The following is a 27459-nucleotide window of genomic DNA, read 5'->3' as shown; positions in this document are numbered from 1 at the left end:
TAATCTATCTGCAGTATACGAGGGTCAAAGATTAAAATCTGCAAAAAATATAAATTTTTAAAACATTTTATTTCCACTTTATTTTGATTTCATCCAGTATTTATTGCATATTACAAAATGTATTCGTATTCAAGAGTAAATAAAAAGGAAATTGTATTTTCACCGCATTTTTCAAGAAGTCATAACTGCGACAGAGAATCGGGTAGAAAGTTGTTCTTCGGACGTTAAGCTCTTCTACGGTATTCTCATTCGGTACTGCATATATCTCCAAGTACCTGGCTTGGCCGAGCTAGTTGTAAATAACAGTCGTCGTCGCGTGACTTGTAGTAATTCATGTTTTTCGACCGCATTTTCCGCGGTCGCTATTTTCGCGGGATGAGACGACGGTGAGTCGTGCGATGTGTCGTCGGCCACACATTAGCGCGTATAACATTTTATACCCGTTAGCAATATATACGAACAAAAAGTCTCGTGAGAATTATTCTGGCCAATCAAGCAATCTGGGAATGGGCGGAGACTCGAGTGCGAATGTCAGCAACGAACGAGCGTCGATATTTCGGTGGACAAATGAAACCGTGTACAGGTTTAAAAGATATACGTACATCAGGGACACTGAACTCCCACCGAAATGATGATGTACCTCACAAAAAGCTCCTGACGTATTTGTCGTCCTTGTCGTCGAGGTCGATGTTGGAAGATACAGCACGTCACAGCAACGCGAAGGAAACGAGAAAATACAGCTGGTGCTACGAGGAATTCATACTGTACGTACCAAATTTTCGAGCGCGCTCTTGTTCTCTCGCGTGACATTTGAAGAAAATACGTCCTGTGTGGTCGGGAAACCTTTCAGTTTTCAGAGAAAAAACCCTTGAAACATCAAGAAATAGTGTTTAATTTTTTATATAAATATTAAGTAATATGTTAGTTAACTATTAATTTTATATTGTGTATACATATTTTGCAATATATTATGATGTTGACGTGTAAAAAGAAACGGTATCATTTCTAAAAAAATATATATTTTATATATATAAAGTAATTTGCAAAAGAGATGTAACATTAAAATTACAGAAGAGGAGAGAGAGGATTCATAAAAGTAAAACATTTTATCGCGTAAAACAAAATCTGACAAAAGTTGTTATTGAATACAATGAAAATCGATGAGAAATAAATTTAATCATTCCTTCGTTCAATCGTTCAAAATTTATTTAGCGAACGTTTATTTTTGCTATTCGATCAATGTAAATTTTTGCAAAATTCGGTCGTGATTTTTTTAAATCGTGATGCATATTTTGAAACGTCCTCTATATGAACTCAGCGCGCTTCTATTTACATGTAACATACGGGTACATACGCACACATGTACATACGTATATTACTATATGGTGAAGGGATGCTTGCGGTGCATAGCAATGGTGTTTCAACTGTATCTTTAGAAGCACACCGATGTCGCGAATCGAAGAGAGCTTGGTAACGGTGCGAGGAATAGATGAAAGAGCAGGAAGCCATAACAATAGTAAGAGATGACGCTGGCGTCGGATCCAGAACGTACTTCGACCACTTAATTTCATCACACTCCAGCAGACTAGCGGGCGTGGCGGAAATTGTGTCACGCAAAACTTTCATTTTGAATTACTAAGTTCAGAGGAAAAAAGGTCAATAAACGATATTCTTTTCCTTCATTGCACCTGTCAGATAATTAAACTCGACTTTTTGCAGAGATTCTCTATGCCAGACTTTATGTTATATTTTACTATAATTACAGATTTATATTTTATTAGTTATATATATTCATATTATGCACGTTATACATTTTACAATTATTTTTATGATCTTAATTTATGCGTTTCATAGTAAACTGACATATTACATAATGAGAAAATTTGTATTAATTTAACATAAGATGAATATATTAGGAAGTAATATAAATATTAAGTAAAAAATTTACATTTATAATATGTTATATTAACACATGTCAATAAAATAAACATTTACAGTATGTGGATAAATAAACACTGAATTTATTTTTTTCATTTATATCTCAGAATTTATATTTTAAAATAAATAATTTATTGTATATTTATTAATGTACTCATTCAACAAAACTTTCTTACCTATTTTAACACAGAAATGTTAAATGTCAATTTAACACAAAGTTTAAATAATATAATCATAGTATGATAAATTAACAGTCGGATACATAAGGTGTCCTAAAATTCGCGCATTCGGAGTGCATAACATAATACTTTTACTAAAACGATTTTTTTCTTTTAGCAAAATTGCGTGAAAACAATGAAAGAAATGAAATTTATTTATCGGACGCAATTTATTATATAATAGTTAAAGGAAAAAGTTTGTTTTAGCATAAAGTATAAGTAAGTCATGTTCTGTACTCCAAATATGCAAACTAGAAAATGTGCTTATAAAAGAATTGCTATCGGTTTCTTATACTGCACGAGACTTTATGTGAAATACCTTTAATATTTTTTCTATCAATTCGTCAATATCGATCGTTCAGATACAGAAAACACTCCAATTTTTTCTAAATTTATTGCCGTGATATATAGTAAGTAGTATCTGACAATGCTTTCAGACTCTCGACGTGCAAAATAATATCAAAGCGTAGTGCGAACAAACGGAGCAGTATTGAGCATCTATTCTTCATATCACAGTTAGAACTTGGAATGTAGGATTAAAGAACGCAATGGCTGTTGGTTGAGTCATCGATCAAACTCCTATCGACAAAACTCGTCACGAATATAATACACTGCTCATGTTTGTTGGGACATCCGCGCGCATATATTTTATCGAATGATCAAATAAAAATAAGATCATTAAAACAGCAATTGTGCTATTCCTTTATATATTGTATTTTAGGATAATGCATTGTCTTTATTTTGTAAAACATTGATAATATTCTCTAAATTTTTTGGCTAAGAAATCTCGCTCTTAATAAGATTACTCTTATTAATTAATCTTTTTTTCAATAGTGATAGTATATCTTTTAACTCTTTCAGAGTGAGATTTTATTCTGAGAAATCTAGGCAGTGTAATTGATAAGTTTCATACATTTCAAACAAAATTACTTCAAATAAGATTAAAAATAATTTCTAAATTTAGGAATTGATTGTTAGTACAAGTACTTAAAAATATATGTATATAAAAGTAACACAATTGCTGTTTTATAATGTCCTAATTTGTATATCACCATTAGATATTTATGTGGGTATCTGAACTTCCATGAGCATTAGTGTATATAAGTAGTGTCGAAATTCAATACCGTCATTAAATACCGTCGTCAAACAACGGGTCACAATACGCTATTAGATATTCTCCATTCATTACAGCGGGTTATTAACGAAGACAGTAACGAATCGCACATAGTCGCAAATTACTGATACAAGCATACAACCAGAAATTCTGTAGACTTTAGCAATTTTTGCCAACTATCACATAAAATTTACGATCGATAAAATGAAAAGAACAAGAAGATAAAGAATAGACTTAGAAACCTAGCATAAATGTGAAAAATTCGAGGTTCAAACGTTACAATTAAGTTAAATCGAACGTAGATATCGAAAAGTTAACTGCGGTTTTCACTTTTTGCTTTAAAAATCGAACGAGTGCTTGAAAAAATATATAAAATACAATTAAATTTGCATTGTTTTATTAGCCGCCATTTATACTTTTAGTTTGAAAAATAATAAAGAGTCTTTACAAGAGACATATTATTTTCACACAGAAAATAAATTACTTCTCTCACAGTTATTCGCGGTTCGCGCAGGTATAGTGATGATCCATTAATCGAAAGTTCCGCGATATTCCCTGGTTATCTGTTCTGATTTGATCAACTTGCATTCTACCGAGTAATGGTAATGCTTTCGGTCCACGTAATTCTGTAGCGGAACAGTCATCCCATGTAATTTAATGACAATGACGTACAGTGAGACGGACACGTGTAATTTCATCTACTTCCGTCCTGAGTTATTCGTATAAACTATACAGAATGTTCCAAAACCATGATACAATATCAATTTAAAAAATGTAAGGGGAAAAAACGGTATTTTTAATAACATTATAAATATATATCTAACATTATAGGTATATTTGTTATAGTGCAACGTATCCCTAATTATTTGTATAATTAGAGATAGATATTGTACTATAACAAATTACCAGAAGAAATTTTGTTATTTCTGCCTCGAGATTTCCAACGATGTAACTTTTTAATCTTTGAATCACGTATAAACTAAAAATATCTCGCTATTAGAGAATGTCCATTGTTCATTTTGGCTTTGTCTCTAGTATCCATTGTAATAATAGATCTTTTAGGGTTAAAGTTATGAATATTTTCTAGTCATTTGGTGATTTCGGAACAACCTTCGGTTCATCAAATATGACCCATATCGATGTCCCGAGTCCACTGTACGTAAACAATTCCGCGGATGGTGTAATTCAATGTACGTAGACCTCTATGTTTCATCCGTACGCGTATACATGTACGCATGTATGAACACGTGATGCGTGTGCCCATGTGATGCATGTACGCACCTGAATGCGCATCTCGCAATCCGCTTACTATTCGCTGTTCATCCCCTGCTCTTCTATATTCTCTCTCTCTGTCTCTCTCGCTCTCGCTCTCGCTCTCTCCCTCCCCTCTTTGCTTTTCTCAGTCACGTTGCAATCAAATTATATACAATCCCATCAAAAAGAGAGAGAGAGAGAGAGAGAGAGAGAGAGAGAGAGAGAGAGAGAGAGAGAGAGAGAGGACTGAATACATAAAATACTATCAACGATTCGCTTTGACCCAATTCGATTTGTCGCCGTTCTGTCAACGTTATTGCCACAGCCGTTATCAGTAGGCAAGCTAGCCGTTTCCGATAAATATTTCGGACTTTACATGCACGATTACATACGTTCTACTATTCATAGTATATCTGATTTTACCAATACGCCAGCACCGTGCGGCAGTTAAGCGGAGAGACCTTAACACTCGAGAGAGTTGAGGTATATTGCATTGCCCAGATCACAATGTATCTGCGTTTTTTGAATATCAATTGAAACATTGAAATACAATCTATTATGAGAAATAATACATATCCGCATTCTGTCGTTTTTATTTAAAGGATCTGATTGTTCCGATTGCTCCAACAAAAAATAGATTGTTGTAGAAATTTTTTTAATTCGTTTGTTTCAACTCTTTTCAGGATAATACGACACATCCATTACCCCGATCGCGATCTTGGAAGTGAAATTAATCTTCAAAGACGTGAGTTCAATTCTCTCAAACTCCTCACAAACCTGGAGACAATCTGTTCCGAGGAAAATATCTTTCGAGGTTTCCAAATGCACGCAATCCTCCTAACTTTGGCGCGTACAACTACCAACCAGAAGTTCGATTTCGAAACTCCTCGCGAACTCTATTTCAAGAATCAATGACAACAAACAGAAGATTCTCTAGTTTCTTAATGAACCATCAAAATTAAAACGTGATCAATCCTGGATTACGCACGCGCGTGCAAAGTCTCAATATGAATTTCTCTCTCTATTACACAAAGACTCTTCTATTATACTATTTGACGAGATAAACAAAATAGCTATACAGCAAGATTGCCAAAAGATACTAGATAAAATAGGCCGATTTTTGCTTTAAAAATAGTAAATTAAAGCGGTATGCTTTTTTAGAATTTTTGATCTATTAAATTTTCACTTTCAAAAAATGTATTGGCAAAGTATTAAAGTCAATATATCAAACCATTATACGGAGTTCTTACACCATACTTATGTTTCTACTTTAAACAATTTTTAAACAATAACTTTTCATAACTTCTCAATGTTTTAACGGACGACTTCAACAATTTTTTAGATTTATCTATTTATCGAGGTAACTAGCTTTTGCCGAATGTATATTAATCTAATACCTAATATGACCTATTCGCTGTAATTACATGATGAGTTTAACAGATAGCATTAGTAAGTGCAAGCTAACTCGATTGCATCAGTTTACTATGCAATTCGTTCTGTTATTGTAAAGTAAAATGCAGAACGTCGTGGTCGTACTGTAACAATTTCTACATAGTTGGAAAATTTGTATTAAATTTAACGTATTCCAGAATATAGACTATTAAAGACCGTTGCTGTGTTTTATAAGCAGGAAAACATGAATTAATATGTTTATTATTGTTGGAGTAAATATCATTTGACAATGATATTTACTAGATGCTCAATACATATGTATATGTATGAATTTTAATACTTTTCCAATAAATTGAAAATTTTAAAGGTCAGAATTGTACTCAGCAGCTTTAAAACTGCAGAAAAAAATTGTTTTTATTTACCATTCTGAGAGTGAATATCAATAGATTTTACTAATCGTTCTTTATACATTAAACATACACAAACGATGCATATTTTAAAAAAAATCGTCATATTATCGCAACTAACGCATTGTTCATTGCAGTAAAAGTTTTCAACTTCACGGTTAAAAATGTGATTTTATACGAGTTAAACGCTTCTCGAAATTTCAATTTATTAATTCTAGTACGTTTCCGTTCAACGGAAGCCGGATGCTCAGATTTAGCTAAATGCGCAATGTAGATGTGGACTACTGTGGAGCTGAAACGTTTAGTCAGAGTGAGAGACAATGGTACTTATCGTCCGCGTACATGCGACGTTGCGACTTCGCATAAACTCGCAGATTACCGCGTAACTTGGATAAAATCCTACAAAGCGGAAGTGGAGTCATGAGCGGAATCTTTTGTGCAACATGTATGATCCTTCACATCGTATGATCCTATTAGCGATAAATTAATACATGTGAAGCTCTTGACAGTGGTGTTTTTCAACGCGAGCAACATAGCTTGAAGTTATTCCGGTAAATTCCTGAGCGCATTATACATAAATCCTTTACCTTCGTAAAGACGGCGTCGGAATTTCTCTCGCTAAGAGTCTACTAAGAGGTTGGATACATGTACTATATCAAGGAAAGATAAGCAGCTTAATTTCGAACGAGATTAGTCCGGACGTTCAATCCCTTACATAGTCTTCTCTTTGGCACATAACGACGCCCGGTACTCCTAGCTGAGGTTAATCTCGGGATTAATCCGGAAACGAACTTTCTCGCCACCATTTTTCTACGGTCCGTTATATTTCCAATTTATGTCGATGAACAATGTTATCATAATTCTGGTTGCTGTTGTAGTGCGAAAAAATATGCTAGTCTGGGGAAGAAGAATATCATAATATATCACGCACGATTAATTCCTATAATGGTATTTTTTAGATCTTATAATTATTCTTTGAGATTTTTGTAGTTATTTATACATTTTTAACATTTAATATTAATAATATTAATTAATATTAGTATAACATGTTATATAAAAAGTTCGATTTTTTTTCTCTGTACTTACGTAATTGTTAGTTGTAACATTCAAACTACAAGCTATAGCTTTGGTCATAAAAGCATAAAACACCTTTAATTTATCGCATTCCTCGGAAACGATATAATAATAGCAAAAGAAGAACTAAAAAAATAATGATAAAGTTGTTATAAAAATAAATACTATTTTTCAATAAAACTGTTTTTATCCTTAGATGTAAAAGTTTTACATCGATTCGTTATAATTATGACTAAGGTTGCCTCATGATACGGAGGGCCAAAACAACAGGATAATCTATACTATCCATAGTAATCTGAGGTACTTTGTTTTAATAAAATAACATCGAAATAATCAGAGAAAGTTTCACGCTCTTTCTGAGCAGTTGTATTGAAATTATAATGGCAAAGGATGAAATCTTCAAATCCAATCTACTGCTTAGGTATGCACGACGAAATTCGATCTATCGTTCTTGAATAATTTCGCACTTATAGTTCTTCTCCTCGCTTTGCTTCACCCCTTCGATAAGCCGATAACTGTGCACGGTTTGCAGAATCCATAAATTAGGCGCGAAGTTCGATTTGCGCTCTTTGATAATCCCCTCATTCGCATACGGGAGGCTCGTGCATTATAACTTCGCGATGCATTTGCATGTCGCATCGACAAGCTCCAATCTTCAGCCGAGTTACACAAGCAGTATCGGTATATGAATATACGCAAGATGTTCTCTCCCTCTATACAGCTCTCTCTCTCTCTCTCTCTCTCTCTCTCTATACAGCTTTAGTTATCTACTAATTCTTTAATTAATTTGTAATTTATTTTTCTATAACGAAAATGTTAAGATTATTTTTAATATAATAGTATTTATTTTCAATAAATATTTTTTATAAATTAAAATTTAAAGAGAGATGTAAATAAATCTTTTACTTTTTAATAAAACTAAAGCCTTTTCGTCTTATTAAAATTAATTGAAAATATATTTAAGATTGTGGATGCAATAAAAAAAACAATAGTTTTACGTGTATACATTACTGTATCATATAGTATTTTTATATAAAACAAATGAATATTAATTTAATTAATTTCTTTTAATAAGAATTCTTACAAGAAAGTTCTAAATTATGTTTACAATATACAAACTAAAATCATGTCTCTATATGTACTATTCTGTTATAGGAAAAATATATGTTCCTTTCAGCTTTTATTTGCGATTGTACGGATTTTTGTATCAATATTTTCTTAATTTAGTTTTATTTTTCTTATTTTACTCAAGACTGCAATAGTTTCGAGTCATGATTACATTGATCTCGTATTTCTTAATCATTAATAACGACTACAATAGTATTTGTTGTTATTTGTTACAAACATCCAAGAGATACGCGCAAGAAGAATAGAGAGAAAATGAAGAAAATATCTCAACGGCGATATCAAAAAATCTCAATCTTCAAAATCCTTCCAAGAGAGAAACTGTGCCATATTTAAGCCATCTTTCGAATTATTAAGCATTTCTTCAAAGAACATATTATAATTTCTTTCTAGAGCAAAGTGTTTATAAGCAAGTGTAGGCGAGTAAAAATCCACCGACCACATACGAAGAGAAACCCTTTCATACACGGCGCAATCTCACGCGCACACATTTTCAACCCTACTTCATGCCTCGAAAGCGGTTGGGTCTCCCAAACCCCAAACCCACCTTTCATCGCCATTCTACAACCAGATAAATTTCCAGCCTTGAATCGTGCTCGACCCTTTTTGTTCCCGTGAGTACGGTAGACGGTGTAAAATAATGCGCTGATCTAACCTTCTCCATTTATTGTGAGAGAAACTCTGTAAAGCTACCCGACTATATCAAAGCTTAGCCGATACATTTTGTCGTTTGACATTTATACCCATTCGTCATAAACAATTTTCCATAACCAAAATATATGAATAACATGTCAATATAGAGATGTGCAAAGTATTAGAATACAAATCTGATCGAATTTTTATGTGATTCAAGTCCAAACTTTATTCCAAAATTTTGGAAAACAAAGTTCGAATACTGATCATATATATTGACATTCTTATAAAATCAAATCATATTTTCCACTAATAAGTATAAAACATATAAAATATTTTCTTATTATCAATATATTATATTTAAATTCAACCTGGTTAACAACGACTATGTTATTCATTGAAAGTTATGGTTCAACGATTGATCAATTAATTTTAATTCAATTTGATTCAGTCAAAATTTGATTAATTTAAACGACAAAATAAAACTTGATCCGATTTGATGTCAAAAACCTTGATTCACACATTTTTACACATAAATATGATATATGTATATTTTGGTTGTTTTAATATTATTTATGGCATTAGATATTTAAAGAAAAAGATCAATTAATTATCTTCAATATTGATGAAAATCTGTAAAAACCCTAATAAATCGCGTTACTGAAGTCACCTTGTTGATATAAAATTCAATGACTAATGTAATATACAATATTAATAAAAATCATATTACTACTAAATTAATATAAAACATTAAAGTTATTATTAAGTGTTTCTCACATAGTAAAATAACAGCAAAATTAAATTTTTTGTACAAATTTTTATTTACTAAATTCCTTCAGTATATATAAAAAAATAAAAATGCAATAGGCGTGTATGCGCAAAAACAATTTATAATAAGAAATATTATATGCGATAAAAATAATAAATAATGACAAATAAAAGTATTCGATAAAAAGGTGCGTATCTTTCATTTTTTACGCAAATATTACATTTTATCATTTATGATTATTGTGACACAAATGAAAAGTAATTGAATGAAAAAATTCCGTGTTTTGTTGAACTATGTACATGTGTTTCTTGTAAATGTTAATTTGCAATTTATGTCAAATTAATTGGCTGATTAATATCTCCCGTGGTGCAAATGGGGTTCCATTGTATTTCACGTAATTTAAAGACAAATACTTTTACACAATACTCCTTTTAATCATTTGCCCTGAGCTTTTCATTGTCATTCTCTCTTCTGCTTTCTCTCTTTCTCTCTCTTTCTTTATCTTTCATCGTCTTTTACTTTGCGCACGTTTTGCGCTCAATTCCGACGCTTTTAATAAATAAATCGTCCCCGGAATTCTTACTGCTTGCTGTTTCTTCGAAGAAACTCACGAGCTATTTAACTGCCGGAACTCAGCGGTGCCACACCCAAACTTTAGTCGTTTTTCATTCGCTCGTTTTCACCCCGAGATAAACTTTGTTCATTTTCCATTCCTAGTTATATGCCACCGCAGGGGGCATCGCGACAAAGCCGTGTTAAGCCTTCGGCATGCATATTAACCGCGCTTCTTTTGTTAATCAGCAGGGGGCTACATATTCTACGATAATATAGCGTTTGCTTTATGTGATTTGTATAAAACGTCGACACGTAAAGCCGAAGATTAAATATACTGGATTATATCAAATCAGATGGAATTATGTTATGATTATTATTCCATTTACATAATATTCAATAATTTCGATAAACGAAATCCGCAGGCAAATAGATCACACAAATGTGTGCGATCGTATCATGAATCCAAATTTCAAGAGAAATAGATAATTAGAAAATGTTGTAAATATAACATCTATAGTATTTCGTCTTACAACTTATCTTTTCAAACATAATATATTCTGCTCTAGTATATTTGAAATAATTCGTTCTTAGTTAAATACTATATATCAAACCGCAACTTAATTCCGTATGTGTGTATGTAAGTAAACAGCTCGCTTACCCACCTCTTTCCTGCCAACGTTCGTCGTAAACTGACAGAGGGCAAACGCGAAATAAGTCATAGCTACGCAATGCTGACTGCTTTGCTGGAAACCAATCTCACCGAGAAAAAATTTGGACGAGGGAAATTGCCGAGAGGAAAACTGTTGGAAGTTATTTTTCTAAATTGCATATGTCGTTGCGTGACATGACACGCGTGGATATGTACGCACGAGAGTGCGAACGGCACCGATCGATGGTAGAAGTCCTCACTAACGGACAAACAAATAGGTAAGAGGATCGAGTTACTAGGGCATAACGCGATATAAGGGAGAAATAGTGAAAAACTTCCGCATCCGGTATCACGGGGAGCTTCGACAGCGACGAGCTGTCGTTCGCAGCTGGATCGTTCGCATGAACTTCTTTCGAGAGCAGCAGCGTGCCGCAGCTGCGGATCCTTAGAAAACTCGGCTCGCCTTCCGCAATAAAAGGCGACGTCGCCTGCCGGCGCCGTCGATGACGCGGAAAGAATTTTTTGATGGAGATGGTTGCTTCAGCAGAGCTCAAAATAGTCATCTGAGGAAGCACAATTTTGTGTGAGATATCAAGCCACTTTGAATGTAGAGAAATCCATCATCTTTGAATGAGCGTTTTTCTTACGGTGAAAAACGTAATTCTAATAAGAATATTTAGACCAATTAGTATGTAAAGAACAGGGTGGCACGGGATAGTGTTGCCAATTTTCCTTTGATCACCAATCGGACATCTGGGCTAAAAAATCCTGGATGCTCGTCTAAAAAGAGGATTTATAATATAAACGTATAATGTTTGACCATTACGAAACATATAAATGTTATTTTATTTTTACAAAAGTTAAAATTTAAAATATTTTATATAAATTTGAAAATTCATATATGTGCACATACATACAGTATTAAATTATTATTTTTCTACATATTATATAAATATAAAAAATAGAAACATTGAAAAAAATTAGCAACTAAAAAATTTAAATAATAGTTATTCTTTGATGGATAACTATATTTTTAAAATAATTATAAGTAGAGAGTCTATTTTTTAACATTTTTAAAGTTGTTTTTTCTGACTCTTAGCGCATAAAAGAAATGAATCGTTCTTATCATCTTTCTGGATAATAAAGTTTGCAAATTCAGAGCAAGATAACGAAATATTGAAACAGATCAATAATATTTTGCTTTAACTATTTCTGTTTATATAAATAATTAATTTTTCTATCAGTTCTCTAAATATATTTTATTTTATCAAAATTCTGTTCAACATAAGCATTATTAGATGGAATTATAAATATTTCTTTTTAATCAATGATAGAGATTAATATATTTTATTGATCCAGTTACTAACTTTCAAACACTAACTATAAAATCGGACTTGTTATCTTTATAACCAGATACCCCCAGATAAAAGTTTCCAAAACTAAATTGTCCGTTCGAAAACTGGACAGTTGGCAACATTAGTGGTGCATGAAATGTCACACCATTCAATTATCTCATTAAAACTATAGTTGTGTAGTATCGGTTTTGCAACTGAACAAATTCTGTACTTTGTAGAAATTTCGTTAGTATGATGTCACAAGTCAAAATTAGGTGAAAGCGCACATACCAGTTTGTTAAATGGCGGACAACAGACGGTTGACTTTAAGCGTAAAGTAAAAATTATATTGTTTCTCGCGAAAACAAAGTTTGGCAGAAACTCGAAGATGTTTCCGTTTACGTCGTGCAATGGTGTCGTGTTATCTGAAGATTTGTATTCAAAAGTAATCAAACACAAGGACATATCTCCAAGAAGTTGTGAAACAAAACGTTATATTATATTAAACATGTCCATTAGAGACAATTTTCCAGGCCATAATAATTAATTTTACATACCAGTTTTATTAAAAATAAATGTAAATGTAAAGCAAATAATAAGACATTGCGTGCATCATCTCGCATTTATTCAAATCTCTCTTCTATAAGAAATATATCAAACTTGTTAAAATATACATAATACTTTTAATACAATATATTAATATATTTGATGCTGTTTCTATTTCAGAATTACTTTGAAAATAGTTTTATAATTTTATATTTTCTTCTTAGTGATAATGTTTATAGAATTACAGAGACAGAGAAAAAGAATTAATAATTGTTTATCTACTCCTTTTTTTATTTAATTGTAAGTATATGTATATCTATATTTTAAATTTTTAATTAATTTAAAAGAAACGAACCATAAAAGTTATTAAACAAAAACTATACTAATTATTAAAAATAACTAATTTTTTAGTCCTTCTTTCTATTTGTTATCCAACAAGACTTTTGACATAAAATAAAACATTAAAGAAGACATTCGAGAGTCAATGTTTGGAAGTATTCTCACAATCAGTCGTTCGATTGGCATATCACGAGGTTGGTAATCTTCAATGTTCAGTTCGATTGTACGGTATCAGCAAATCTGGTCAGTCAGCAATGTAAGAGAATCTTACATTGGCTCGCGTTTAAGAGCAAGTTTAAAAAAGATTTATTTAAAGTATCTAGTTTTTTTTAGTCACAGTATACAAAAATTAAAATTTATTTAATTTCTTTTTAGTTTCTTTTTCTTTTTCGACAATAAGAAAAGGGAAAAATTGTAAAAATAGAGATATTCTTTTATTTCTTTGTTGGAAAATGTCATTGGTTTTTCAAATCACAGATATCTCAAATCAGACATCTCAAAACGAAATCGTATCATCATATCCATTGAGCACGTTTATCTTCAAAGCAAATTTCCGAAACAATATATCGATTCTTTTGTTGAAATTTGGATCGTACGATCATTGACGCAGCACATATAATGACGTCGATGAAACTGATCCTGTGTAATTTGAAGACGATCGTTGTTCGCCGATTTATGTCAGCGAGATAAAAGCGGAAGTTGAAGTTAGGTACGACAATTTGTGCTGCGACTTTACCTTTCGTCTTCTTACTTTACCCCTGCAATTCGCGGATGTTCGGTCAATTGACCGTATACCAACGATGGACTCTCTAACGATAATCCTACGCTCGAGCTGATCAAAATCCTTCAAGAACCACGATTCCTGCTACGTGGTCAGCATCTTATCGCCGTTCTTGTGTGTCAAACATCGCTTTCGGTATAGAAGAAATCTTTGTAAAGAAGATTTTATGATCCAACATAAAATTTCATATTGTCTATTTATGTCTATGATGAAAAAGATAATATGACTCGTTGCACATGATATTGTAATGACATAAAAGCTGTATAAACTAAATTTTTAAATATAATTTCGTTCTATTTTTTTAAATTAGACAATTGCTCGGAAGAAATGTGACACTGAAGTTTTTTTTATCATAAAAAAGTAATATCCGTTATAATAATTAGATAATAGCGCTTCCTCATTTTTTATGTAATAGTCACATTGTTAAAAGCTAAAAGCAGTACGATTTTATTGTTAAGAAATATTAATTCGAATATTTGATATATTTTAAAACATCAAAATATATGTATATAATATATATAGTTAGTAGTAATTTATTAATATTTAAGATTTAAAGAAGATTACTTTGTGACTCTTGATAAGTCAGTAAGGATTAGAAAATTTTTCTGTATGTGTATACGATGCAGGATATATATATGTATATATATAGATTTTTTTTCCTATATAGTTTATGTTAAAAGTATTAACTGTATATTTATGTGCTATATGTATAATCTAGTTAGTTACAAAATTATTATGTTACATTACTTCGCAAAGATAACTGATCTGCATTTTAAATCATAAGAACAAGATGAAAATCGTTAAAATAAAAACACTATCTAATAATAGGTAATTGTACTAAAAAAAAAAAAAATATTTTGTTTCTCTTATTGTTAATATTAGTTTAATTGATTTGAGTGATGTTTTTAAAGCTTTTAGAGTTTATATATGGTAAAATAAAAAAAAAACATTTTAGTATTTGACTGAACAAATTTGAACGCTTTTGCAAACTTTATATCAGATTGACCGTAAAAAAATTGTATGAACTAACAGGACAAATAGAAACATTGCTTCTGAACACTTTGCTTTTTTCGTAAAAACTAAATATTTTACTACGTACTTACTTTGCCATTTCGCGGCGTCGAAACCATTTTGAGAATTCAATTTATATTCAATTAATAATGATTTTTATTTTTATCTCTTAACAATCTTACGCAAGTTTTTATAGGATTCCTAAATATTATATTTAAATTACTTTTTACAATTTTTTAAATTATTTTTAGTTTTATACAAATTAATTGTCACACACACATGTTTGACTATTAAATTTATACATACTTCGTAATTTCGCACACAACTTTGATATTTAAATTGATTTTGCACGTAATTGAACACTTTTACTCTGCCTGACAAATAAACTTCCACTGCTTACCATATATACACATAAAGTGAAATAAAAAAATCATAGATTCTGTGTATATGTAATGGAGTTTTTCAATTTTTATACAAAAAACAGAATGTTTTATGAATTATTTTATGCACATTTCATTTTTTTTAATCTTTGAAGTAAATTTGTACGCGTAAGCGACTCTTTCTCTCTTTTTTCCAACTATTTCTCTCTTTTTCCCCTGTCATCTCCAAATAATCTATTCTATAATGACATTTAACATATCCGCTGGACGTGACATTTTTCGATTGCTATCCTATTTCTCCCCTCCGACGATTAATTCCTGGTCGATCGAAGGTGCATTATCGGAATTCGGCGAATTCCGCCATATTCGAGCAGGATCTCATGTATGTGCCGTTTCACGTTCCCACATGAGTTAGACGGAAATAGAGAAGTAGATTCGCATTTTCACAGTGCATTTGAAGCGAGACATAGTTCTTTAATTTTTACATCACGTGTCACTTTGATCAAATGTAATCTCCTCTTTTAGCTAACAAAGCGTTGAATGTTTAGTGGAGTATTTTTGTGAAAAATAAAGATAAAACCAGGGATTTAACATACACGAGCTGTAATGCAGAGTGATGAAAATGAGAAAACGATGTCCAAGTCGCACAACGAAATAAAGACACATTGTTATAGATTTAAACATTTAAAATTAAACATTAGAATAGAACGTTTAATTTGGTCAACTAAATTTTTATTGATGAAAAACAAACATGTTATATTAATGATTCATAGATATTCATAGATAAAGAGAAATATGAGCGACTTGAAATATCGTGTACAATGTAACGTTCAATTTTGTCATGGAAATGAATTTAGTAGTAATTGTAGTTTACGCCTGAAATGTAATAACCCTGTAAGCGTTATCCTAATCGATATCTACAAACTCGTCCCGTACGTTGACAGCCGCAAGGCTCGAAACAGAGTGAATGTTCATTGAGAGCATCGTTGGGGTCACGTTCAGAAGGCCGTACACCCTTCTCACGGAGGAAAGGAAAACCCGAGAGAGATGAATTGAGCGACGAACATGAGAGGTGGACGGGCGATCCACTTGGTGATAAATTTATCTAGCCGTCAGCAATTTCAAGCAGGAAATCTTGCGATTTGAAATAACCCGCAGGAAGATCGCTTCGCCAAATTCTCATCTGGTTGCTGCAGTAAGAAACTTCCCGCATCACTTGATTGATCGTTTGCTAATTCTATCTTACATAAGAATTTGTTTACTATTTCTTTTAGATATTGTTCGGAACGTAGTGTTTGTCGAATTTCTATATTGGCACATAACTTATTCACATACTTGCGGCTCAAAATATTTGCAGGCTGTTCTGTTATTTGTGGATTTTTAAAATAAATTTGGAGAGATTAACACAAATACTAAAATACTGAATGAGAAGACACTTGAGTGTTTTTATTTTAAGTCGTTTGTAAAAACTGTTTTTACATCTTCAAATGAAATAAATGCAAACAAAACACAAACGAAAAGAATATAAAAAATAAAAATCGCTTTTTATTTCTTTCTTATTTATTTATGTAATTTTAATTTTTCTATATTTTTTCTTTTCTATATCCGTAGTAGTTTTATAGAAACTGATTATTTTCATGCAAATACGTAGCTTATACCGTTTGATGTATTCAATTTCGTTAAGTGCAAATTCTACTATCCAAGAAGAATTTTAAATTGAAATACATATTGCTAACGGAACATGTACACACATACCGTTCATATTAAACCATAATCTTATCAAGTTGCAACAGTCGTCTCATAGCTACGGTGTATCACTTGCCACGTCAGGAATCAAACGGCGAGCAAGGCAAGCTACATGCATCGCGCGGTTCACTTCGACAGTGTCACGAATACAACCTGCCTATTGGCAACAACAGCGTGGCACTGTTATAGATGCACTGAAACATACACAAGAGCCCTGTAAACGGAGTAAATACAGCCCGCAGGTGGCGAGTAGGAGGGTCGTAAGTGCACGCGCTATACGCATCGCGTTCTCGCCCCGTAAACATGAAACCTCGATCCGTTTTGGTCACGCTTGGAACACGGGCGGCATTGTCACAACTGATGGTGTAAGTTGTTGCGACGATGAGTAGATACTGCTTGAAAGCATTTAATCTCTTTGATTGTGTTACGCACTATATGTCATGTTCCACTATAATCTCGTCGTTTTTTCAAAAATCGCAAGATTAAGATATTAATTGTTATTTATGCATATAGTAAACATGAAGGAACAATCAGATTGAACAATCAATTAGTTATTAAAATACAATACTCTAAATTTCTAATATAGGAATTTCTAATAAGATATATTCGGATGTAATATATGTGTGTGTGTAATAAATATCGGAGTCATAATTATTCTTGGCATCTTGGTTCATTCGCGATTCGCTGATTTTCAAATTCGCGTATCTATCGTAAAATTTTAATAAGCTTAAAAAAATATATTCAAGACATGCATTTCCCCGAAAGTTTCAGCAATACATAAAGTTGCCAAAGAAAAAAGAAAATAATTATTAATAAATTATGTATTTTAAAAAATAATTATGTATTTTAATTTTAAATAACTAACATAGCGATTTATTTAAAAAATTATGAAATATTTTGGGTGCGGTTTCAAAATCAAAAATTTTGAAGCATTTATTATACTAATAACTTAGTGTTTCAAAGCTTTTGATTGACCAACCAGAAGAAAGAATTTTTTCAATTGATCAATCAAAAAACGCTTTAAAATATTCGTAGAATCAAGTGAATAGCCTATGTCTGTAATTCCATACTAACTTATTCGAATAAGAATTAATCCTTTATAATCACCGCGACTCAAAGTGACCCGAGGGATACATAGTGTAAATTACTTCAAGAGTATTAAACTAAAACAAAAATTTGAATTTATATTATAAATTTAAAAAATTATAATTTTTAAGTAAAAAAACTATTTTCCAAAATTAACATGTTTACGATTTTTTTAGTGTTATTATAAAATTAAATTTTTCACTACAACGCCGTTGTTCCATTTTCTTAAAGGATGAAATTATGTATTTTAATCTTTTAGTTTTCTTCTTATATTTTTTTCATATATATAATAAAAAAATAATGTATACATGCCGTAAAGAAAAAATATTACTACTAAAAAAACATTTTCCTTTTATGCTAAAATATCCGACTCTTCATAGAAGTAATTAAACAACCATTTAAAATTTTTCACTTTCATCTCTTACATATTTATCATTGTTAAAGCCTTAATATTTTCAAGTTTGAGAAGTATATATAAAATATCCATTCAGGATATGAGAAGAAAGGTGTGGCAATCTTGAATGCACTTTAGTTGAGAAAATAGAACGATATGAAAGAACCATCCGCGAAAGAATGCAATATGATCGCTTCACTTGCTATGATTATTGTAGAAATATTTGTGCAAATACACGAACATTTTGAAAATATGTGGGTTGATATTTATATTGTCGATACTTGTGACGTGAAAAAGTAAAAATCTCGAGAATACAGACGGGATAAAGAAGGGGTGAAGCGATGAACACAACACAACGATGAGAAAAATCTTCTTTCTACGCGTCGCACGTTCGTCCACTTGTTTGCAGTTCTACCGATTTCTCATCATTTCGTTCTCTTTCTCTCTTTCTCTCTTTCTCCTTTACCGGTACAAAGACTCGACGGGATGTGCTTTCGAGCTCTTCCGGCTCTCTATCGGAACAGAAGAGAACAGTGGGAGCTCAGCTAGATGCAGTGCGGATTTGCATAAATTATTTGCCGACATAAATCTAGATGATTCCTTTCCTCGCGCCGCGAGCATAGAATTTGAAGAAGGGATATATGAGGGCAATGACGATTCCATGAGCATCACGTTGTATTTCATTCCCTATTTAATACCATAGCAAAATCTAAATGTAGCTTGCGTCGTATAAATAAAAGAGTTTGTTAGAGAGATTTATTTTTCAGTGGACAGAGGATGTATTATCGTTTCAAATATTCATCTCTATAAAGTCCCTGTATAACATCCCATTTTTAGAATTTTAATACAACTGATAGGATTTTTTATTTCGTGGCTTTTCTCTAGAATCGCATAAAATATGTGGGTCTATTTATTTATCTATGGGACATGTGTACATTCTGTTCATCTAAATTTGTGTATTCCGGTTCTTTACATTACGTTTATTTGTATTGAAATTATACTTATGTTCACTAATATTACTTACGTTCATGAAGATCTAAATTTTACATTTTGGAATTGTATATTATAATGCGGTTATGTTGAATACTCGCATTAAATTATCGATTATTTCCTTATGCGCAATATCCAATTTATACCTTCAGAGAGGATTTAATCTGAAGACAGGATCAATTCTCCAATCTATCTGTCCATCAATCTTTCTTATATCCCTACCTATCTGATGAAAGCCAGAATTTGATGACAGATTCTTCATTTTTGGCTATGGGAAGAGCAGGCTGTAGATCGTCAAAGTGGAATGTCCAATATGTTCTTGTTCGATATGCAACGGAGCTCTCGTATATTGAGGACAGGATTCTGGTTACTGACGGCAGAAATTATGTGATGCTCGTGTATTGCCGATCATACTGGGAACGCGGAGATTTTATCGTAATGCAATTTTGTAAGCATAGCATGATGTGATCGCTTTAAAGAAGAATAGTTGAACCAGAAACGAAGATTTATTGCGGGAACGAGTACTACTTTACAAAGTAAAATTGTCACGTGCCTTCACTTAAAGACAGAGTTGTAATTAAGAAATAATTAATGTTAGAAGCGTTATTATGAAAAAGTTATCATGAACGCATTGCTATTCTGATCATGCCATATTTATCAGTAATATTTCCGCTCACGATGCGTAATTAACAGTATGAATGATATTAATAGTAATAGATTCATTAGAGACTTGATAGATTATTATAAAAATTTAATTGTAAAATACTGTATAACAACGTTTAATAATACACTCTTAATAAGAGTACTGATATTCTCTAATATTATAATGCAATTCGCGCGTCTTTTCAGTATTCTTTAAATTTTTAATATTTTCGTGAAATATAAAGAGGAAAAATGATTAAAAGATATCAACCAACGTTATTACACGGAATTTAGTTTCTTTCACACAAAGTATTGAGAAACATTCATTACATTCACTTTAATTCGTTCATTTTAACTAGCAGACGAAGGAATATAAATTCTATGTAGGTATTTACTTTTTCTTAATATTTTAATATATTTAAAATATCTTAAAGATTACTTTCATCAGAAGCAAACGACTTGAATAATTTGTATCCGCTGCAGAATTTCGCGCAAAGCACGTATTTCCCTCACGATATTCCCTGGACGAAGCACTTCAGAGTCGTGAAATTCCACGACGTTGTCATAACATTCATCTCCAGTGCGAACGTGACGACTCCCGAACGCACGATTTATCGCTGCAACATTCATGTGCAAGGCACAGTTTATACCGCGAAACGCCATGTATCGTTGCACTAAAGCTCCCGATTCGTCACTGCAGCCGTGATACTGCATTATGATATATCAAAAGCGAGAAATCATCATACATAATCCTTTCTTGCGTTTATATATATATATATACATATATACACACATACACACATTATACGAGTCCTCTTGTAACTGAGCTCGTAGCTCGTCAAGGATTAACGATAAAACAGGAGAGAGAAAAAACTAGTATATTTAAAAAAAATCCGTTTTTAATCCGCAAATTCATCAAATATACCGACATTCATTTACTTGTAGATTAATATTTTTTTTAAAGGACGCATTGGAAAGTTTTATTAAACGTATTATAGAATTATATGGATATATTATAATATATTTAATACGCAAACGAACAAATTCATAAATATAATATTTTATTTAGTTTAAATTCTATTTTTTCACTATATTATATTATATAATGTTTAACAAGTTAATATTCGCCTATCAATACATCGTAATCCTCTTTCACAAAAAAGAGAGTATCGTATTATGAAAAAATAAAAGTGATATATATATATATATACTTTACTGTTCCAAATGTCATATTTCAAAATCATAGTTGCAATGATCGGGGGAATCATACTTTTCGTTTCGGTTACATGACGACAGAATTTGCAGACAGAATCAAATCTCCGATCTGAAACAGCAAATATATACCATGCAAACAGGTGGCGTGTCCAAGTGGCCGTACCGTCAGCAGTCGATCTTTCGAATTGGCAGCGATACCTGGCCTGGAAGGCCAATTTTGCCGTGATGTCAGTCGTGAATGGAATCCCGGTGGGAACACTTTAGACGTCTATATCCTAAGCTCACCACGGAGATATGCCGGACATGCATAGGTTTGCCGATGAAACGCCTATACGATTGTGTGTACACTATACGACGCCCGGCAATCTGCTGAATAATTACCTCCATTCAATACGTAATCATGCTACTTCCCGCTTAGTAACCTAGAGTTAGTCGCTTGACCCTCTCTTCCCCTCCCTATTAGAGATATAATCCCATTTAAACCATCTCCGAACATATTCCATAGTGCACATTCTGGTTGTATTATGCTCACAAATGCAATTGTTGCACGGATTTCTTTGAGATATATCGCGAGCGCATATCGAGAGCACGTAGTGCTCCGACATAATGGTCGAAGATTCAACACATGTATGAATAGTTATTGGTTAATACAGAAATGTAAAATTATTCAGAAAAAGAAACTTTGACGAGATATTATATAACTAAGCAAATGTAAAATTCTTTTGTTAAAAAAGATAATTCTTATTTTTTTTTACAATTATTTTGATAACCGCTTAACGTTGACATGACACTGCAATAAGTTAACGTTCAAATTATTTAGATAAATTAACGTATATTATCTTTTTACTCTTTCTTGTTTTGAAAAATATTTGTGTTTTTTTATATGAGAAATCTCTAAATTATATTTAAATTGCACTCAACATAAGTATATGAAGTACGTTAGCGCAGTATACAAAAAGCGTATTAATCAATGTATAATAAATTACAAAACCAAAGAAAAGAATCTTTAAAGCGTGCAAAAATTGCGAGAAAATCATTTTTACATTTATCTCTTTTTTGGCATGTGAGTTTGAATTGATTCGTGCATGTTGTTCATTAAGTTATCCTCTTGGTGATGTAATTGGATGTCATGTTGGATCATTAAGGATGACGTTCCATTAATCGCAATGACATATTAATCGTTTGTTAAAAACGATTGCCAATCAAACACATTTAATCTCATTGCAGCAGTTCTTCCTGAGGCTCCATTTATTGAAATAATTTCAAAATGCTCGTTAAATTTGATTTCAAGAGAATCCAGGTAATCCAACTTATAATGATGATTACATGTGCGCACGTAATTGCTTCGTTTGAATTTTTGACATTCTTTACGATTGGCATGAATCTTGACATTCGGTTTACAAACGAGCACGATATATAGCGCAATATTTTGAACACGACTCTTCCTCCATATTCCTATTATTCATTACACGCACGTTGGATGTCCGCGTGAATTATGCGAAGCGCGTAACGTCAACGTGAACCGTCAAATCGAATCAAAATATCACGTTGCGTCGATTGCTGGCTTGTCTTCGAGTGCACAAATATTTGTAGGTCTTGCTTGCCAGCTTCACTCAATGGGAAATCCCAAATGCCCATTACAGTTTCCTGCGTTTACGTATCGGTGATATATTCTCACAAACAATAGCAATTTTATAATAAAATGTTAGTGAAATTTTAATTTATATTGAATTTCACTTATATATATTATTTCAATTCACTTATACAATATATATGGTATTGCAATAAATCCGTTTAATATAAAAATTCAAGTCATTGTGACTGAACAAATATTGCAAAAAGCATGTATATTATACTCATATAAATACTAATAGTGCAGTAAAATAAAAATTATCTCAAAAAGTTTTTGTAATTTGATAAAATATAATTGTTAAAAAAATATATTATATCTGAAAAAATGTATTAAGTAAAAAATACTGTAAAAATTTTATTTTAATTAACAATTCTTGCATTGCATTATAAATTGAGAAAGTAGAGTAATACTGACAATTCGTATCAAAGCTGTCATGATAAAAGTACATTTTACAGCTCATAAATCGACTGAAGTATTAGTTGTAGTCGAGGTAATGTAAAGTAGTCGTACATAACTTTGTAGCATACAGGAGAATCGCTTAAGCTGTACAAAACAGTGAGCATTGTCATGGAAGAACTTTATGAAAGGAAAAAGCCAAGAGGGTCCTGGTGCTATCTAGTTGCGAATATTAAAGCACGAACACGGACAAACACATAAACAGTCGAGAAATAGTAGTATGCACTTGGGAATGTCTTAATATCACCAGCGCAGGCAAGTTAAAACGTTTTCGTGATTTGGAATAAAACGCGGATTGCGTCGAGAAACATATTTGTAACAGAAATTTAAATCTTAGTATGATTCTGATCTCAATTTTAAGTATTGTTAATAAAAAATTACAAAGTGTAAGCAAAAACAATTATCCTTTAAACAATTTAATGTCTATTTTTTTTCTAATTAAACACAAAAAATGTTCTTATAGTAAATAACTTTATCAATTATTTTGTAGTGCAAATAATAAAAACACAAACTATAATCTTTTTATTAATTAAAAAAAAATAATTTTAAATTGATCATGGAAATAATAGACAAAACTTATGAAAATTCCGTACGCTTTATTCCAAATGTTGCGTTTCTAATGTATGAAAGTAGACAATGAAATATAAATGTAAAAATCATATTCCACGATAAAATTACACGATCAAAAATAGAATTCGCCAAAAAGACCAACTTTACTTCAAGATTCATTGGCGAACAAGGTTAAATATAGGACTAATAATTGTGAACATATTAAGTCAAAAAATTATTTGATAAAAATTGTCAAATATTAATTTACGACTATTGCATAAATTCGCAACGGCAAAAAGCGTAATATATCGTTCATAGATCGGATACATTAAGCTTTTCATGTTATTTAAAGTGTAATTCCCTTTAATAATAATCCGCTTATATTACGTACAGTAAGCGCTCCTTCACATTTATCCATATTAAGTACTGTTTGCGTGGAGTGTTTCAAATTTTAGATTTCAAACATGGCTATTCTTTCTTAAAAGAAATTATTTAAATAAAATTAAATCAAACTCAACTATAACAGACCTTTCGTATGGTAAAATATACAAATAAATATTCAATTATATAAGCATGAAAGAGTGAAAGTATGTATAATAATAAACTAATTTCTAGAAATATAACATTTTTACATTATTGATTTGTTTCCAACTCGTTTTATCTTAAACTTTAACACTTTAGTCGTATTTACAAACGTTTTATTAATCAGTATTAAAATTGAAATATTTTTTAATTCGGAAATAAGAATTCGAGTGATTCCAGTGGAAATAAAAACAGCTTATTGAACAATCTCGCCGCTGCGCTGTCTTTCTTTCTTTCGCTTTAAAATAAAATTAGCTTCGGTATGTTTAATTAAAATAAAATTTTTCATGAAATATATGCTAACATTATCTCGGGAATTCCTTGAAACGAGTTTCAGCATCAAACAACAAAAAAATATTGATATACCAATAACGGGGATTTTTCTCTTCGCCTTTATTGCAACCATAAATAATATATTCTTATTTTAATCATAAATAATACTTCTTTTTTTCATCGGTTTGTTACGCACACATTATGCGCCGTCATAACATTGTTAATCACACAATAGAAAGTAATTCTCCACTCGCAGCAGGTGCACCTGCATTAAGACCATCCTTCCAATGACCCGTGGGAGATTCGTTCCGCGCTCTTTTTTATCCGCGCACTCCCGGTCCATTAGCCGATAGTTGACTTAATGCCAGCTCGATCATTCGATTACAGCACGGGACTTTGCCACTCCGTTTTCGTCGTGAAAGTTTCGAGTTCCGCCTCCCGATTAAGTTAAAATGTAATTTCCCTTCGCGCGCGCCCCCTCCACTTTTCCTACTGACGTACCATCAACGAATACCGCTCGTGTTTCTCTCTCCGATATTTCTTTCTTGCCATAACTCTTTACCTTTCCAGAACGAAGTCGCAAACTTTCGGTGCAATCACTAGAGAGGCTCTTCGCTATTATAACGCTTATTGTTCTTTTACTGCGTGAAATGGGACAGGAGGGGTCGTGCTTGCAACTAGATGAGGTCAATCAGCCACTGTTCCCTATCAAATAAAACTTCCCCTTTTTGCTGCTGAATGATAAAGAAAAGAAATGTGAGAGGAGAATCAGCAAAAACGGCTTCATCATCTTTTTTATCTATGAATTTTTTGATCAATTTAGAATGGATTTTCCTCTAACAAAAATTGAGATCGTACTCTTACATCCAACAATTTAAAAAAATAAATAAAATAAAATTTACGTAATAATAAAAATATAACATTTTTTGAAATAATCATTCGAGAATTTTTTTTAATTTTATCAAAAGTAAGAGAAAGTAAGCTTACAGTTAAATAATTGATAATAAAAAATTTTAATTAAAATGTGTTAATTTCTAATAAAACAGAATCTCAGATATTAAGAGACCGCTTGTTTTTTACTTTTGGTATCTCCGTTCGAAAGATATGATTCAACTAAAAAATATAATATCTATAATTGACTATGTTGCACAAACAAATTAATCAGAATAATCTTAATGACAGCTATGACAAAACGATTTTACGAAATATTCAATCAAGAAGCGGCAAAATGAATATTTATAACAAGAGGTAATGAAATACTGTGCTCTTCGTACTATATTCTGTCAAGTTTTATCATGAAATTTCAAGACCGTAAGATTCTCCAAGTAAACAAAATTACAGGAGATAGACAGTACATTGAAGGAGAGTTACCAAAAACAAGAATAGTAGAAACAGAATTTTTATAATAACTACTTTTTAAACAAAATAATAAACGCGCGTTATTATTTAAAATAAAATAATAAACAATTTGTATTTTGATGTTGAGTGAAGACAATAATGATTAATTAAGTAAAATTTATTTGTCCGTGTTTCGTACTTTTTATTAATTGCGCGATGCAATTTATGTTTGTATGTTGCGTTAGACAGAAAATAACATGCTACTGTAATTTTAAGTAATATGTTTTGTGTTATTTCGAGATAATGAATTAATAAAAAATTCTAAACAAATTTTATTATACCATAGTATGATTTTAATTTATGATTGTTATTATTTTTAATATTAAACTAATATCTATACGATACCTTTAGTATTCAATTTAATAACGCTAAATAATTAAATTTTACGTTATTATATTAAAAAGATAATGTTATACGGCATTATTTTAATTGAAAGTAATCATGTTAATTCAATAACAGTATTAATGGAACAAATAAAATTTTATTAAAACAAGAGCATTTATTTCATTAATAGTGCTATTAAATCAACAAAATTATTTTCAATTAAAATTAATACTGTTTATACCACTTTTTTCAATGTAAAGGAAACAAAAATTAATCGATTGTATTCTTTAATAATTAGTAATTATTTCACATTGACTTATTATCCTAATAATTTCATGATTACAGGATTAATGAAGCATTTATTTCGACATGAGATGATCAAAACGTCGATCAAAATTTCCGCTCACAGCAGTAGTCATGTGCGAACTGTACGCCGACACGCACGATAGGGTTTTGGGAAACACGAGAGCTGTATAGGAATCCCTGGAAATTTATAACCCGGTACGGCCGGTTTTTTAATGTCATACGCGTCGCGATTTACGCGCGAATGCATGAAACCGGGCTACCGGTCGCTTGGTCCGTTGGTCGTCGCCACAAACATGTTGAAAATCATCGGGCTCGTTGCGTTATCGATCCCCGATGTCGAGGCTAT

At 31.6% G+C, this 27459-nt stretch overlaps 2 protein-coding genes across 2 annotated transcripts in view; one reads left to right on the top strand and one right to left on the bottom strand.

Annotated features, from left to right (window-relative positions):
* KaiR1D (Kainate-type ionotropic glutamate receptor subunit 1D) overlaps positions 1-27459 on the bottom strand; it is a 241570-nt gene that overhangs the window by 197738 nt on the left and 16373 nt on the right. The gene's annotated exons all lie outside the window — the stretch shown is intronic.
* Positions 342-1527, top strand: LOC108780718 (uncharacterized). The gene is made up of 2 exons (XM_018548515.1): positions 342-764; positions 1437-1527. Exons 1-2 carry the CDS (start codon positions 529-531, stop codon positions 1525-1527), a joined length of 327 nt encoding a protein of 108 aa, XP_018404017.1. The 5' UTR covers positions 342-528.

Source organism: Cyphomyrmex costatus, unplaced genomic scaffold (assembly GCF_001594065.2).
Source record: "Cyphomyrmex costatus isolate MS0001 unplaced genomic scaffold, Ccosl1.0 scaffold123, whole genome shotgun sequence".
Lineage (NCBI taxonomy): Eukaryota > Metazoa > Arthropoda > Insecta > Hymenoptera > Formicidae > Cyphomyrmex > Cyphomyrmex costatus.
Note: the sequence above shows the minus strand (reverse complement) of the source record. Positions and strands in the feature narration are given on the sequence as shown.

What these genes read in the sequence shown, in the direction of transcription:
- LOC108780718 (XM_018548515.1), top strand. Translation starts at nt 529, where the DNA reads ATGTCAGCAACGAACGAGCGTCGATATTTCGGTGGACAAATGAAACCG. An exon ending in TGCTACGAGGAATTCATACT is followed by an intron (nt 765 to 1,436) that starts GTACGTACCAAA and finishes CTGTATCTTTAG; the next exon opens with AAGCACACCGATGTCGCGAA.